Below are 18,049 nucleotides of genomic sequence, written 5' to 3'. Positions count from 1 at the left end.
CTACATCCACTTGGATTTATGTAAGGTGGATTAGGGACACAAAGGGAACAATAAGACCCAATTTACAAAAAAAGGGAGGGAGTAGAAAGGGAGGGTAAAAGGAGAAAAGGAAACGTGACGGGAATGAAAAGCAACAAAATGAATTAATTTTTAAAGGGAGGAGGGGGACGGGGTGAGGGTGCACACACACACACACACACACACACACACACATTTCGACTTGAGCCTTCGACTCCATCACGCGCCTTTTTGTCTAGGGCGCCAAAGTTTTGCTCCCAAAAGAAATAGATTTTTTTTCTTTTTTAATGTAAAATGAAAGAAAATGGTATCTACGTCTGGGGCGAGAAAGGTCTTAGGGGACGTCCTAACAAGTGTGTAAAGAAAGTCGCCAGGAGAAGGCAGGATACGCGATTCCGCTGCCAGGAATGACCCTGGGGACTGAGGTCGGCGGCCACCGAGATAAATCTAATCCACATCCGAAGGAGGGGTGGGAGCAGAGGGACGAGAACATTCCCCACCTCCAAACAGTCTCTGTGGGCAGGTGGATGCCTGACGGTCTGGGAGCCTCAGCCGGGAGAGCTCCGGGTACCGGCTGCCCAGCTAAGCCTAAGTTGGTTTTTGGCTCCCTCCTTCGGAACAGGAAAAATGATAGATTGCACTGGAATGGATGGCCCGATGCCCAGGGAGACCGAAGATGGATGGATGGATGGATGGATGGATGGATGGATGGATGGATGGACGGACGGACGCACGGACTTGGGGAGTAAAAAGAATCGATGAGACAGATGCGAGGCTAAAGCGGGCAGGTTGGGACGTGAGCCTAGGCTTGAGCCCACGCGCACACAGGTCTGGGCTCTCGACACGGGCACAAATCCTCCGCGTCCACGCAGGCACCCGCGCCATGCGTGCATTTGCGCGCGCACACACTCGCACACACACACACACACGCACGCACATAAGCTTATTTCTCTCTGGGCCCATCAAAAACTAAACAGTCGCCGCCTTTCCCTCAGCTGGGACAGAAAAATAGGCACATACAAATTCTTCCAGACAGAAAACGGCACCCGGATGGGTCCCCCGTCGGTCACACACGTCTTTCTAAACTAGGGCAGTGCATAGTTCTAGGACGAAAAGCTAAAAATCGACTACGGTCATCCCGCCGACTGGTTCTCTCTCCCCCCCCCCACCCCCACACACACCTCGGGATCTTGGGGACCCAGTCCCCTAGGCCAGTGATCACACCCCTGGGGCGCGGAGCCCGCCGGAGCGAAAGGGATCTGAGGCCGGGTGCAAGAAATCAGGTCACTGTCGCTTTGCAAGCGGCGCCACCACCGCTGCGCAGCCGAGGCCCGGCCGCGGGGTCCCGGGCAGCGCAGGCTCGGGAAACTTTGCAGAAACCAGAGCTCGCTATGCTTTCCGCCAGAAGCCGGGAGCCACCAGCCCTCCCTCGCTGCGCTACAGGCAAGCGACAATCCCTCGCCCAGGCTGCTGATGGGGAGTATGCGATGCGCGCATTGAGTTTAGTTTAGTTTTCAAATCCTGCCATTGACCCCCGCCACCCACCCCACTCCAAGCATTCCCTCGGGGCGTCTGGAGCTGGACCTACGGGCTTATGCTGATAAACTTTGGCTTTTCGCGACAAACTTGAGCAGCAGAGCAGCTGACACGGGTCACTGTCTGGGCGCAGGCTGCCTGACGGCTCTCCTCCGTCTCCTCTTCGAGGGTCCCCCACACCCCCGGCATCCTTCTTCGGACTCGCACTCACACTGGGCTCCCCCTATCCCAATCGGCTCGGTCGATGCTCCCGAAGATCAGTGACCCGCGGATCGTCCCTCCCGGTCCCCGACCGCACCAGGGGAGCCCCGTCCTTACCTTCATTCGCGGGGTATACCCTAGAACCGGTGACAGCATTGCAAATCCCAAAGAGAAACGAAAAGAGGACGAAATAGAAAATCCCAGCCATCGTTCGCGGGTGCCAACGCCGCTCCTGCCGCCGCTATCCCAGTGGAATAAATGCTTAAGTTAGGAGTGCAGCAGTCCGAAGACATTGCCAAGAGGGCGGGCCCGGCCTGTGACGTGAACCCGCCAGTCTGGAGCCCGCAGCCAATGGTGGCACAGACAGGGCGTCCAGGCCCCGCCCCAAAGCGCACTGCCCGCCCCGAGGTCCCGCCCCCATCCAAGCTCTGCGGGGTGCAGGATCCCCCGGGGGGCTGGTGGGCCGGAGATGGTCTGTCCTCTACCCCGCCGGAGCCAGCGAGGCTGGGTTCTCCAACACCTGGGGGTCGAGCCCCTGGACGGCGGAGATCGGACCGTGGGGAACTCGCTCAAACGTTGGCAGCCTGGTTCCCCCCACACACTCCCCCGCCTCGCCAACACCCCTGTCGGTTGGTGTGAGATGGAAAAATGGCTCTCGAAATGAGACGAGTACGAAGTTGACCTGTACCTTAGTTCGGGCACCCTTGCGGAGGCGTCCCTCCTGGCCCAGCCGGGGATACCACCGCCACCCTCCACCTCCCGGCCCCGTTTTGTGTCTTGATGTCTCTCCTTGGTGTGAAATACTTTGGGGAAGGGGCGTCGTGGTTTGATCACTGATTTCTTCCCTGGCTCCCCAGTACTAGGGATTTGTTCGTCTCCAAAGTCCAACTCCCCAGAGACTAAACAAATGACTTTCTATCGTCCCAAAGTCCCTCTTGGTCAGGTCCGCGGTTTCACACCAAACATCTCGCCCCGGCCCGGGCCCAGGACTGGACTCTCCTGGGCTGGAAGCGCCCCGAGGGACCGTGGCTACGAGGAACCCATTGTGTGTGTGTCCTAGTGGGGGTGGGGATCCCTCGGAACCAGGACTAGAAATCTGGGGGCACCGAGGGATAGACATGACGGGCTTACGAGTGTGTGCACGGTCCTGGTGCGCGGACACCGCAAACCGAGACTCAAGCATTGAGCAGAGGCCACTGCGGCTCTGCGCCCCGACGGCTCCCCAGCGCGGATCTGGACTGTCCCCCGCCCCAGGAGACCAGGCTTAAGCGTGCAGACCCGCCGAAACCTGCCCCTGCCGCCACGTCCCTGGTCCCCGGCGGGGTCGCGGAGGACCTCCCGGAGGCTTTGGCACTTCGGGCCACGGTCTGTCCCTAGGTGCTCCGGCGGCCACCGGCGTGGCCAACTGGTCACCGCAGCTCAGCCAGATGGATGCCTGGGGACCGGTCCCCGACGCGCAACTGGGAGGCTTTTCCAGCAGAGTTTTTGGAGGAGTCCGGATTCCAGACGACGCTCCACGGCTCCCGCTGCCCGGGGAGCTCCTGCGCTGGCTCCCTGCGGAGCTGGGCCGGGTTTGCCTTGGGAGCAGTCTGCGTCCCAGCGGGAGCGCGGCCGCGGGGAGGTGGAGGCCAGCACCTTCGCCAGCGCGGGCGCCGCGGCGCTTCGTGAGCCTACCGCGCCACCTGCCGGCCACGCGCGGGCGCGCAAGACGCCAAGCCGGAGGAGCCCGGCGGGCAGGGCAGGCAGGTGCTCCAGCCCCGGCTCGCGTCTCCATCCACCTGCCCACGTCCCGCGCACGCAGGCCCCCCGCCGAGCTGCCCTCCGCTAAGGTTGGCAAACGTGGCAAGCGTTTCAAGGAGAAAGTTCGCGATGGACATCTGAGGGGCTGCGGGAGTAGCTTCTGACCCTAAAAACCCCGAATGGGAGATCAAAACACATAGGTCCTGTAAGGCACAGAGAACCAGGTCAGCCGCGGCGGTTTCGGGGCTTTGGCACCGAGAACTCGTCGGGATTCCGCCCCGCCGATCGAGAACGGCTCTGGAGAACTAGACTCCGGCTACCAAGCCGGCGGCTTCCGCCCAAGGCCAAGAGCGCCTTGGGGAGGCTTTGGGAGGTGGCGAACTAGGTGACAGTTTGTGGAGACTCCTGGTATTTTGGCTTCTCCCTGGAAAAACCTGCGGGAATGCGACCGATCGGGAAAGTGCATTTCCCAACATTCTAGCTACCGATTTGGCCCCACAAGAGCGGGGTGCAGAGGGAACAGGCCGGCCTGGGGCATCGATGTGTCTATGTACGAACGTTACTTAAAAATAACTGCGCTCTGTCTCTTTAAGGGATGCATTGAGTGGTTCTTTCATGTGTTTTGAGATTTACAGGAGAAAAAAAAAAAAGATGAATATCGGGCCTTGTCATTTGGCACGCAGATTCAAAGGAGAAAAGAACAATTCTAATTCTTTTAAAAACAGTTTTAAACAATAGATGAGGGCTGCATCTCCGCGGGAGCTTGAGCAGTATCTGTGTGTGTGTGGGGGGGGAGTGAAGTAGGAAATTGCTTGCCTGCGTCGTTAAAAGCGATGAAGTCTCTCAAACATGCCCCCCCCCCATGTGCACGCTGAATATTAAGCGTCCGTTCCAGCCATGGCTGTCTGAGGGTGCACAAGTGTCATTAGCTAGAGCACAGTCACTGGCTCGCCCTCATTTTCTCTTCTGTGTTTTCCTTTCAGGCCTCCAAGCTGACTACCCCTGAGCAGAACCAGGAAGCTGAGTGCTGGCTGGGGAGAGAGCTTGCTGACCGCTTTGCAGCACTGTGCGCTTTTGTCACTACAGAGGCCTAGAGGAACCCCTCTCCTGTCCATTAGGGTTAGAAGGGTTCAAAACTGACGAACACAATTTTAGAAGTTAAGCGAGAACAACAAAGTAGTAGTCCTGATCCATCATCAGGGCAGAACCTGAACCCAGTGCTTGGCACAATCACAGAGAACTCTGGAGTTTCCGAGTGTGGCAGTGTTTCCAACAAACCAGAGCCATCAGCAAAGAGCAGAATCCCACACTTCAAACAAACGGGGCCTGACATCACCTGCTTTGGGAATGGCTGGGCTCTTTTCTAAGTGAAAGGATTCTGACTACCCCATCAACCTGTAAGAATTCAAGTGTACTTTCTTGCACACCACTAAGGGGTGTGTTATAGTATATCTGCTAATAAGCCTATTGAAAAATAGCCATTGGGATACACTTTTCATTTTGAATACTACCTACCTCAAAGACCAGAGCTATTCCTAACCCCTAGGCCGTAAATGCTACATTGAATGAAGGTTGGATTTCAAAGGTATTTCTAATGTCTGAGAGGCAGTTTGAAATTGGAGCAAGAATCTCAGGATTTCTGTCTGTAAGCAGAGGGCCAATTTCACCCACGGAATGAGCAAAAGGCCTTTGACCTGTGTGCAAACAAGCAATAACAGTGTATGGAAGGCTAGCGAGAGGGTGCGAATGAGAACAGGAGCCCCTCTGCCCTTTTCTAGACATCATGGCCGACTCCCCAGCCAGCTTAGCCTGACTTCCTAGACAGAGTCCTTACATCAGAAACAAGGCGCTGGACCACCGTGCCTGACAGCAGCTGCCATTTCCTTTCGGACATGCGACCTGTGATATTCTAGCTGGACTTTTGGTAGTTCTCTGTCCCTGAGTAAATTTCTTCACTTCATTTACAGATGGGTGTCTCACTTATTAAATTGTTAATAAAATGGCACTTATCATATGACTCTTCCAAACACTGAGGGGTGTGTGTTGAGCACACAGCATGGAATATCTGTCACAAGGTAGACAGTTTCTGCTCTTCAATAAGATTCCGTTTTACCATGCGATTTCACCATGAGGAAACGAGGAATCGCCTCTACAGCTTGAATCTTTCCTCCCACAAAGGACGCCAAGTACTCTGACTTTCCTGTCTGCTCCATGAGAACCAGACACTTGATTCCACCAACCCCGAGAGTAGGAGAGGGAAACAAATGAGGTCTAACTTGGCTTCTTTCGTTGTTGATGGATTGACAGCTTACCTTCAACTCTTCTATTTCAGGCTGATTCAATGGATTTGAACCAGGGGATTGTTCCTGTAGTCAATATAACAATCACAAAAATCATTTATAGATGCAAGTGGTGAAGTAAAGGTGGTTAGGGTGACCAAAGCTCCAGCCAATGAAATGTCCACTTTTGCTTAAAAAAAAAAAATCCAGGGCTGGAGAGATGGTTAAGGCACTTACCCTCGAAGCTGAAGGACCCATGTTTGATTCCCCAGAATCCACATAAGTCAGATATACATGGAAGTGCATGCATCTTGAGTTTGTTTGCAGTGGATAGAGGCCCTGGCAGGCCCATTCCTTCTCTCTCTCTCTCTCTCTCTCTCTCTCTCTCTCTGTGTGTGTCTATCTCACTATCTCAAAAATAAATAAATATAAAGAAAATATTTTTTATTGTATAATAGTTTTTTTTTCTCATTTACTGTTTTTACATTTTAGGCACAAATATTTTATCTGAGTAAAAATAGGAAATAACTATTTTATGTAAAATTACAAAAAACACAGAGAAATACATAATTGTTATTATAATAATATAAAAAACAAAATATTTTTAAAAAACATTTCCACCTTAAGCTATCATTATAACTGGAAAACTGGTGATGGGCTTCCCAGAGGCCTGAGGAAACCCACTTAGAGATTTTCTCCTTTGACGTCAAAGCTTTGCATTGCATCTTGTACACGTAAGAAACAAGGCCCTTAGCCCTGTACACCTGAGTGGAAAATATGGGCACTAAGGTCAGGATTTGTTGGGTCAAGGGCTGGAGAGATCACTCAGTAGTTAAGGACTTGATGGGTCAAGAAGACAGGAGAGTAAGAAAGAACTAGAGGCCATTTGAGCCATGTAGGTGGAGAAGGGCTGTTTGAGCTCTCACAGGGGAATCTTTGTTTGATTGTTATCCAGTTCCAACAAACATTTCTCCAGTGCCAACAATGTATCAAGTACTATGTTTTTTTTTTTTGTTGTTGTTGTTTTTATTTTTGAAGCAAGGAATTAATTTTCTGTATTGCACTGAAAATTTGCTCAAATAAGTATGCCAATTACACGAATTTAACTATCAATGAGCCTATCTAGTAACAAAGTCAACAAACATTATTGAAACAGTCATCATTTTTGTAATTTCATTTCCTCCACATTTAAATTCTTTTTTTCTTTTTTAATTTTTAATTTTTTTTTTATTAGCAGCAAATAACCTGTTGTGATGCCCACACACATGCAATAGTGGCACACAGCCATGGTGGGGAACCAACTGTTCTTGATTCGGCTAACTGATCCCCTCAGTGGTACCGGACCCATGGCTGGAGTTGGGAAACAAGTCAGAACCATATCCAAACATAAGCCCACTCTCCATTATCAAGCTACCATCAATCGTGGGCTACAAGAGGGCCTACACCTATTAAACTCTCTATAAAAAAAAGTAAGGGCTATCTCATTTGTCCTGATGATAACTTACTCTCCATTGGAGAATCTGCTTCTCTTTTTCAGAGGGCTGTAGATCCTGAGGAGAGAGCCACCCCATCATACCTCAAAGGGCCCCAGCTGAAACTAAGAAAAGTTAGCGAAACAAGCAAGGGTGCTGTTTTCCTGGTGAACTGGATACCAGCACAAGGGTGAAGGAAATCAACACAGAGAAAAATCAACTCCTACCAAATACCATGTTTTTAAGATATCAAAGTTTTTTTTTTTTTTTCCAAGTTCTGACTATTATAGCAGTTATCCTCTTGTTGCTGTAATAAACCACCCAACCTGGGGCTGGAGAGATGGCTCAGTGATTAAAGGAGCTTGTTTACAAAGCCTGAGAGCCTGGGTTCAATTACCCAGTACTCACCTGGAGCCAGATGCACAAAGTGGCTCATGCCTCTGGAGTTCCATTAGCCATGCAGGAGGCCCTAGCATGTCCATTCTTTCTCTCTCTCTCACTCCTTTGCAAATATATAATAAATAAAACATTTAAAAAAAAACCCTACCAGAAGACACTTACGATATTGGGGAGATGCATCAGTGGTTAACGTTGCTAACCAGGGTTCAATTCCCCAGCGCCCTTGCCTAAGCAGGTACATGAAGCGGCACTTGCATCGCGAGTATGTTTATGGTGACAAGAGCCTTGGGTGTGCTCATGCTCTCTCCCTCTCAAATACATAATAATATTTAAAGATAAGTACGTATTAAAGCATTATTTTTAGAAAAGGGAACACTTATGGAGGGAAGGCTTTACCTCTGATACACTGTTCCCAGGGAAGTTTCATCGTGGCAGACAGAGCGTGTCAGCAGCAGACAGCACAACTATTGCAAATGGGGCTGGGCTGTAACCCCCCCAACATCTGCTCCCCCACCCCACATACACACCATCACCATGGCACACTTCCTCCAGCAAGGCTTCATCTCCAAAGGCTCCAGGAACTGGAAATTAAGTAGAAGGCTTAGTCACAAACACAGAGGCTATGAGCACATTTTACAAGCCAAACCACCACAGCCGTGGGTGAGCCCCTCCATTGCATGGGGAGTTGTGGGAGGCCAGTAGAAACCAGACACCTCACCATCCCCTGCAGTTCCGTAGGTCAGTGCAGAGAGATGGCACGTGGGCCGTCATCAAGGCAGTCCTGCACCCGATCTACATTCTTCCGCTGCAAGGACAGTGAGACTTGGAGAAGAGAAAATTTGTGTCCACTTGGGGGCTTTATGGTGAGCATAAGTTTAGCATTGAAGTTACATTTTAGATATCTCCCTAAAGAAACATAGAATGTCTTTTCCTCATAACCTTGCAGTACACCCATAACATGGGGTTCACTCATTCTCATGCAAAATGTAAAGAGAAAACAAGTCACAGGTATTAATTATTTTAGCTATTGATAGTTTAATAGCTGATTTGTGATTGTTAAAAGAGCTTTGAGAGTCATTATTGCTTTTTTGGTGAAATTCTAATGTTTATATATGTGAGTAACTCAGACCTACATAATTTTCAAATGCCACTTTAAAAGAAAAAAATAATTATCTGTTTAGAACACAAATTTATGGAAGTCCAGCACCTTTTACCTTCTGAGCACAGTATGTAATTAGGATGAAATTCTTTAAGAAAGTCATATGATCAAGGCCATGATTCATGATATTCTGCAAAATGAAGATGTAATTTTGGAAGCTACCTTTTTCCTCTCTTCACATTAGTCTAAAACATTTATGTATGTTCCAAGCACTTACTTTACCATCTTAAAAGATTTTTAAATATTCTAAAGATGTCTAAAATGACAAATATGTATATCTTTGCATATAATATAAATTCTTTAAATGCTTCTTTAATAGAATAAGTATACTTCTAGGAAAAAATATTGCTTTTAAAGTTGTACTTATGTTGTAGATTTTCTTTTTAGCCTGACCATTTGTAGTAGTTAGTAACTAAGAGCCTTTTCCCTGCAAAAAGTATGTCTTTTGAGAATTTACTCAAAAGGATTAAAGCACTCAATGTGGCTAAAACTTCAAGAAACATAACATAGAGGGGTTTTTCCTCCTCATTTGTATAATACTTGAGCTTTTCCACAAATTGATGAAAATTGAGTATAATCCACCCAAATCACTCCCCCTCAGAAAGAAATATAAAATTGTAGTTTATAAGCATCTCATAGTTTGGGACTTGCTAGACACATACTGTTTGAAAATAGTGAAGAACCACAGAGGTCTCAGCTCAAAAGTCTTTGGAGAAACCTCCATCATGGCATTATTCAAACGTGCTAAGCATCCCTCCTGCCCTTAGCAATACTTGGAAATGCTATCCTTAGATCTTGACTATGTCTGCCCAAATAAACTGACTTAATTCAGCACAACAATGAGTTGTTTGAAATAGGGAGGTAAAAAGAAATTCAGTTAGTAACGGATCATTTGATTCCAACAGACATGTAAAGTATATCAATGAAACCATTTGTTTTTCTTAGTATTCAACTTTGCCCGTGTGTGCAACTCGGGTTCTGCTTTTGCAGGGTGATGGAAGAATGAGTTAACAATTAAGCATGAAAATACAGAGAATGGCATTCCCATTACATTTATGATTGAACTTTTGCGAAAAGAATTTTTTTCAACTGTCTCTAGGTTGATTGGAGGCGGAGTTTGTTGAGCTTAGGATAAATTTTGGTCCAATGGAGAGTAGGTATATATAATATATAATGCAGGATTTACTCCCTGGTATTTAATCCTTCACATCATCACTGAGGATTAATATGTGGAGTAGTGTACATGTACCCACTCTGAGTTTCTATCACGTTGATCTTCTGTAGCTCTGAATTGAAATCGATCTGAAGACAACATGCCCAGGTGGTAGTGAGCTCGACTCCAATGGGCACTCTCTTTAAGAAAGGGGCCCCATCGCTGCCACCCCAACCTTGTCCGTTCATATTACATTAGACACCTATCGGGGTAATTGCACATCGGCAGGAAATTAATCAAGTCTGTTCCATTAAATGGTCAGTAACTGCTGCCCAGTAAAGGGGGCCTCATTTCCTCTGTGTGTCTGTCTCATTGTGTTCTCATCTGAAACTTTTGTAGTTTTCCCTCCAATTTTTGCAATTTAAAACACTTCGGTAAATGTCTAGCTGCAGCCACGCTGCTCAGCAGGTTAAGTTCCTCTGAGAACTCAATTTGCAATGCAGAAATCCTAGCAAAGGCAGAAAGCTCAGGGAGCTGCAGAGATGATAAGAAAATCCAGGCTGCCTTGCATCTTCCCACTTAACAGCTTTCTTTGGCTGCACTCTTTTTGCGTCATTTTACATGATGTATTTCTGTGTTATAGATATCATCTATTTCTACTCTTGAGGACTTGTTTTAAAGACCTGACTTAGACGAGCCAGCTTTAAAGCCCCCTGCCTATGTCCTTCATGTGGATAACCGTCACTGAAGTTTAGCTCTAGGTCTGAGATTTAGAAGCTTCCTCTGGCCGTCTTCTGTTTTAATCTGCTCAGCTCTGTGGGTGCCATGCCCACCTACACACAGCTGTCCATCTCCTGGAAACCTTTTTGCTGTCAGTCAAGTGACAGCCTTGGATGGAAGCTTTGTGTGCCAAGGCCTCCCTCCTGAGGCCCAGAGCTACATTTAGATGGAAAGTGGGTGTGGGCGGTGAGGAAACACAAGGGATTCTTCCAGGGCTGAGTCTGGGGTGAACTACTGGTAGGAGGGCTTTGGTGCGTAACTCTTCAGAAACTGCTTTCCCAACCACATGCCAAATTGCAAGTACAAGACTCCCACATCTGCGGCCCAGCACTGTAATGTAAAATCTCCCCAGGAAGTCAAGCACTCCAGGGTATGTGGAGGAAAAGAATTAAGCATCCTTCTGTACTTTAACAGGGCTTGGTGTTGAAAACTAGCCTTAGCCTAGTGTGAGAGGTCACATGTGAGTAGCTTTCCTTTTCTTGGACTCACTGATTTCTAGCTGACCTGTAAGTACTAATGTCTCTTCTTACAATTACTTGGGAACATTTGTTTTTGCTAATTGGCATTGATCGAAGGAAGTTCTGCTTATAATTTTACAAAGATGTTATCCTCTAGGGTTTAATTTCTTAATATTGGAAGGAGGCTGCATCTGGTGCCGCCACACTATTGAGACATCTCTATGCAGTAGATGACATTCCTTAAAATCAGATAGGTCATTAACACAAATTAGATTTTGATCTCTAGGAAGAGAGCGTGAATTGAGACACTTCTCTCATTTCAATGACATCGTTCTTATTTGATGTTGGATGCAATCTAATGATAGTCTTTAAACTTGACTTCATATTGCCAGGCAGCTGATTAGACCTGTCACCACTGTCCTCAGTTTATACTAAAATCAACAGAAGTCCTGATACTTTCCAAGAATAAATGGTCTAATTTTTACCTCATTGCTGGATATGATCCCTATCTTATTCAATTGAGGCACTGTCACCGTAACATGGTCAATACATTTTTACATGATTATACATTAAAATGTATTGGTCAAGTTAGCCATAAATACTCAGGTTTTAATTTTACCATGTTTACATTTCTATCTTTTTATAGGAGATAAAGGAAACCTTTGTGACTGGCAGCGATTGGGATGTTATAGCTTATCTTGATGTGTCAGTTCTCGGCTTCACCATGGGTCTTGGAGCTCTGTCCTTTCTCATGACTGGGTATGTCATTTAGCTAGGCAAAAGGCAGGCAGCAGTGGCTCAGGGGCAAGAGTGTAACCAATAAACCTGAGCAAATAACTTTATAACCCTGCAGCTTATTGGGGATGTTAACACAGATGCTTGGCAAATCCATGGGGAATGTTGAACAAATGTTTGATTCACCAGTGTCTGCAACTTGTTGAGTGTAAAGCTAATAATTACCAAGTCACAGATTTTTTGCGACTCTTTTTTTTTTTTTCCGGAACATTGTTGATCTTTAAATATAGTATTTCTTTTTTGGTGCTTAGTATAAAAATAGAAAAAGTCTAAGAGACATAAATAATTCTGGGACATTATATGTATACAGACACACTGACGTGTGATAGAAGATATGCAGGCAGAAAAGACTTTTAAAATTTTAAATGAAAGTTGCACTATTGATTACTCTGCCTGTGAAGATTCCTCCTCAAGATAATTTGCTTATTTATTATTCTGTGACGTTTTGCTATTCATGTCTTGATGAAACACACATGTATAATTTAAATCTAATATTATTTAGAGCTCAACTTCTCTTGACAGTCAATTAATTTTCAAAATGATGAAATTAGTGAGAACAAATTGAGTGCTACTTGGGATTAATATTTTGAAGTTCTGGAAGCCCCCTTCCCCTTTAAATTACACTTGGATATGGGTAGACATAGGCTTTTAAGAAACTTTCTTCTTAGTAAGATAATGCCAAGTATAATATTAGTCTTTAGAATTCAATTTGGGTTGTATTTCAACACAGAGTGTACCCAAAGATTATTTCGACAAATATCACATACATGTGTGCACACACGGGCCTAGATTTACACAAACCCTGAAATATTCTTTGTAAGCCAGGAAGACTCATTAAGCTGCAAGCAATATGCCTCCCATGTCATTCCTCTTACATGCTACCTCGGAATAAACACAAAGAATCATTCATTGTTAAGAACCCCCCCCCAAAAAAAAACACCTTCTTGCAAATCAGCACCTGTTTAAAACTGTCTCTTCTGCCTTGAAATGAGTATTGAGGTTCCTCTTTTAAAACTGAATTACTGAATTTCACTTTAATTCTTTTTTAACATGAAAAACATATATCTTTCTATGTTTTTGAGTCTATTGATTTGGAAAATAATAATCATAAGAAAGAAATTTCAGAAGGTGGTTTTGCTATATAAGGAATTGACATGGTAAAGCTTTTCCCCAAACCTTGAAAGGTTTACCTCTCTGATTAGATAGGATTTGCATTGACTTGCCTGGTGGGCCTATTCATTGAGCCATTTGGGAAATCAATGTACATTTTCACACAATGCCTCTCTGACTACCACACCAAATGAGGAGTGTGTGTTATGCCATATTGGACAAATGTGTCCACTTCTGTAAACAGACCATCTTGTTTCATTTCCCATTGCCTCTGCAGCAAGCTTTTGATTTTAGGAGCCTGAAGATTGTCCGTGAGAGCCACACACATTTGCTTCTTCTAGCTGTTTGTTTACACCTAACAAAGAGAAGAAAGGAATACATCCCCAGCACACAAAAAGAACTTAGCTGGGAGGTGGCAACTGTGCTGAAAATTTTGATGGCTTTGGAAGACTCAAGTTGGTATTTAAATGAATTTGAGAGAAACTTTAAGTGTTTACCCTTGTTATCAGTTTTCCAGGTCTGATCTTTTACAAATATTGCCAGAATTAGGCAATGTAATTTTTTTCTTTATTTCTTCCTGAATCTAGCACAGGACATTCATATACAGATTTAAGTTATCTGTGATAACTTGGTTGCCCATGGAATGTGATTTCTAACTTTACTGTGACCCAAATTTGAATTTACTTCCAGGTAAAGAAGAGGAGGGTTGTATTCAAAACTCTACCTGGGTCAGATTCAAGTTCATCTCAGTTCTCCTGTGCCTTGCCTATTGTTTCATACATGATCATTTTTCTTCACATTTTTTTGCATTCTATAGGAAAAACATATGTGTAAGTGAGAACTTGCATTTCTTCATCTGTGAAATTGGTCTAATATTTATGGTGAATTCAGAATTCTTGAGGAAGTTAAGTGAGACACTTTATATATAGCTATAATAGAATGCCTGACATAGAACTTTTTCTTTTTAAAATATTTTATTTATTTATTTACTTGAGAGAGAGAAGGAAGGAGAGTCCTAATTTAGAATTTCCCTCAAATTTGAGGGACTTTTAAGAAATCTTACTATATATTTGGGGAAGAAATTTAGAAAAGGAGAAAGAGAATGAGTACCCACGGGGAGTCTAGCCACTGCAGATGTACTCCAGATGCATGCATCACCTTATATATCTGTCTCAACATGGGTACTGGGGAATTGAACTGGAGTCCTTAGACTTTTCAGGCAAGTATCTTAGCCACTGAGCTATTTCTCCAGTTCCAGAGTAATATTATTTTTATTAAGGTTATCGTACCTTAACTTATGGAAGTGGAGGTTGTAGAATTATAGTAAACTACTTGTTTTATTATTTGGTAGGATATTGAAGATCCTCACAAATTACTTTTCTATCAGGGAATATTGATTGCATTTATTAGCATTTTTCTTTCATTGCAAATTAGCTGTAATTGTACATATTTATGAGTGACAAAATCATGATGCTGTTATAGGTAAGCAGACATTAGCAGGCTTAGAGGTCACTGAAAGAGGAAATCTGCCTCTCATTTTCCTGGGAAAGGGAAGAGAATAGAGACATGTCAATTATTCGCCTAGTCAAGAAAGGATCCCTTATGTAAAGACATGCTAAGGAAGCGAGAGGAGTACTTATTCCTGTGTGGAATAATGTACTCTACTCCAAGAAGTCTCTTCTTCAGTCCTATTGCTTGCAGATTCTCATTGCTGAGCCTGCCTGCTTCTCTGAATCTTAAGTCAGAGACTGAGGCTATGCCTCTGTCTTCCTGTCCTCTGGATGCTGACTGAAATCTTAAGCATGCTTGCCCTCACTCTTTAGGGGCTTTTCTACCTTTCCTCCATAAATCTCCTTTGTCTTACTCACTCCTCATTGCCTGGGTACCTAACATTTGTGGTCATGAGACAAAGGACTTGGTAGTGTGAAAATCTGCAGCATTATGATTCAAACGTAATTCAGAGCAATGAAGCTAATTAATATAGGTACCATCTCAAATACGTATTTTTTGTTAAGGAAATCTTTAACATTTACTTTCTTGGCAGTTTTTGAAATGAATAGCACACTATTGTTTATTTATTCACAATAGTGCAATAGATCTTCCCTGGTCTTCCTGTTTGAGGTTTGGAGTTTTGTATCCTTTGACAAACATGTCCCCATTCCTCCCTCCCCTAGCTCTGTGACCAACATTCATTTAAGTTTATGCCACTCTGAGTTTTAAGTTCCTCATGAAGGTAAAAGATATGAGACATTTGTCTTTCTACAGCTGGCTTATCCCTCTTAATAGGATGTTCTCTAATTCTATCCATATTGTTGCAAATGACAGAATTTCCTTATTTCTGAATAACTGAATAGCATTTCACTATAGGCATATACTCCTCTATCTTTATCTGTTCTTCTGTGGATAAGATACTTAAACTGATAGTATGACTTGACTATTGCTAACATACATGGGATAGAAGACATCTTTGACAAACTAATTTTGAATTTTGGTGATAAATACCCAGATGTAGGATGCTTGAGTCATAAGGGTAGGGTTTTTGTTTGTTTGTTTGTTTGTTTTTGTTGTTGTTTTTAAAGAATTTTAATGAGAAACTCTTCGCAGTCTTCCATAATTTATACTCTCATTAACAATGTGTGAGGGTTATCTTTTCTCCACAGTGTCATTGCTAGTAACCTTGGAGACAGACGAACTGTTGGTCCATAGGGAATCTTTTTCTCATGTACTTTCTCCTACTTTTATAGAACGCTAACTTCCATCTTCTGCTGTGTGCATGTGTGTGTATTTGTGTGTGTGTGTGTGTGTGTGTGTGTGTGTGTATGTGTGTGTGTACCTGTGTGAGTATGCTTGTACATGTGCTTAATTTGCTGGCTATCACAAAGTATGAGATACATTTCTTATTCCTGACATTATATTAAATGCAGGTTTCAGTCAAATTGCTCTCCCCTAAACACAGATAATACCAACTCAGTTACTGGAAAGCATATGCTTTTTATAATATAATGAAGCAGAACATGGACATCAAATAGTTTAGTGTAGAACAGTATGAAAAGGCATTAAACAAAGAAGGGAATATGATATTACTAACCCTAATCCTGACCAAAAGCCTTAGATTCTGGCTTTGTGATGGATAAGCAGTCCCATCTCCTTAAGTCTGAGCATGCAATCTAGATCATTTGACAGCCCCTTTCATCTAAAATATGTGATCCAGGCTGGAGAAATTACTTAGTGGTTAAGGCTTTTGCCTGTGAAGCCTAAGAACCCAGGTTCGATTCCCCAGAACCAACAAAAGCCAGATGCACATGGTGGCACATGCATCTGAAGTTCACTTTCAGTGGCTAGAGGCCCTAATGCATCCGTTCTTCCCTCTGACAAATAATTAAATGAATAAATAATTTAAATAACATGATCCTAGTTCTAGCATATTTTTACATTTTGTCTTTTAGGAAGAATAAAGATTCATATTCAATCATTTCAAAGTAATTAACTACTATTCATAAAGTAAAAACTCAAGTGGGTTAATGCAACTAATGTTTTATAGACAGTTACTCATTTTTTTGCAAAAATTCTATATAGACAATAGTTGAATTTTATTTCACATTTTATATAAATTGTTTATTTTCCAAATTATTTGTTTGAAAACTCAAACTTACCAAAGAAATATAGAAAATGCTTTGTGTGTTTAACTTTGTCATAATGTTAACCTTTATTATGTACATGAATGTAGGCTTATGAATTCATAGCTCTCACTGTTAGAGGGTCTTCATAAATAAAACAGCCCACTTAGTTTTGCATGTTTCAAATAGCAAACCAACAGATGGGCGCATTTTTAATTAGTCAATCATGGCTGCCTGTTGGTTAGAAAATTTCCTTGCAAGTTGCAACAAAATCTTTCATTGGATAAAGAAAAGAAGCAAAATCTTAGAATCACAGGTTTCTTAAAAGAATTATAGATTTCAATACTTTGATAACCTATTCAGACTTTGTATAGTGAAAAATTAACTAAATTATTGGTGGAAAAACAAATCATGCAAAATGATTTGAGATTATTGTCAATCTCAGACATGAATAAAATTACCATCAGCCTCTGGCTTCTTTTATGTTTACCAATTCTGAGTTAAGTAAGCTTGTATGATCCCATTCAATTCAAGGTTGTTTTTGCAATATTGTAAAGAAAGAGTCTACAATATTATGCTTCAGTTTTTAATTTGCATTATACTGGCAAATAACTTTTTTCAAAAGATGTTCTTTGTTTTGGAGAAATTACTATAAAAATGAGAAGATAATATTTATCAAAAGAAGCCAGATGCAACACTGTGAAAGGTTTTCAGAGATTATACTGGGTGGTTCCCAAATTTAAAGACTGTCTTTTTCTCAAAAGAATAAAATAGTCTATCAGATTATCTCTTCATATGCACAAAGTAAAGGGAGTGGAGAAATGAAGTAATTATTTCCATAATTCAGGCACTTAAAACTTTCCTCTGAAATATCTAAATGATTGATATGATAATTTTGACTGAATTAGTCAAATTACTCTTTCACAGTTTGCCTTCTCATTACATGAAGAGATACACCCTAAGTGTGGATGTAACATTTATAAATGTAGAACACTAAACTCATAGCTCACAGTACCTTTCAATATTCATCCAATTACATATAATCACTTACCTTTTGGCAATGTAGGTAGTAACAATTCATCACCATCTTCTTCAGAGCTCTTATTTGGAGCTTTCCCTCTGCACTTGACCATAAACTGTTACAGGCACACAATTCTCCTCAGTGGTTGTGTGGCTCATAGGAATCTGAACTGTCAGTTAGGCTGTGAACACTGAGAGAAGAATCGAGTGAATAAAATTTCTCACAGTTTTTAGTCCATGTTATAAAATGTGTTCATGTCAAAATATTATATACTTCTGCAGAAGCTTCAAAAAGGAAGAAAAAAATATCAG

The 18,049-nt window shown here is 43.3% G+C and overlaps 1 protein-coding gene across 2 annotated transcripts in view; it reads right to left on the bottom strand.

Annotated features, from left to right (window-relative positions):
* The window catches only part of Epha4 (EPH receptor A4), a 155,738-nt gene extending 153,731 nt beyond the window's left edge, over window positions 1–2,007 (bottom strand). For both annotated transcript variants that reach the window (XM_004662890.2, XM_004662889.2), the window contains exon 1: window positions 1,873–2,007. In XM_004662890.2, the coding sequence (XP_004662947.1) occupies window positions 1,873–1,963 (91 nt within the window). In that variant the 5' untranslated portion in view covers window positions 1,964–2,007. The remainder of the gene's footprint in view (window positions 1–1,872) is intronic.
* Window positions 2,008–18,049: the final 16,042 nt, after the last annotated feature.

This window comes from Jaculus jaculus, chromosome 4 (assembly GCF_020740685.1).
Source record: "Jaculus jaculus isolate mJacJac1 chromosome 4, mJacJac1.mat.Y.cur, whole genome shotgun sequence".
Taxonomy (NCBI): domain Eukaryota; kingdom Metazoa; phylum Chordata; class Mammalia; order Rodentia; family Dipodidae; genus Jaculus; species Jaculus jaculus.
The sequence above is the reverse complement of the archived record's forward strand: the minus strand, read 5'-3'. Positions and strand labels throughout refer to the sequence as shown.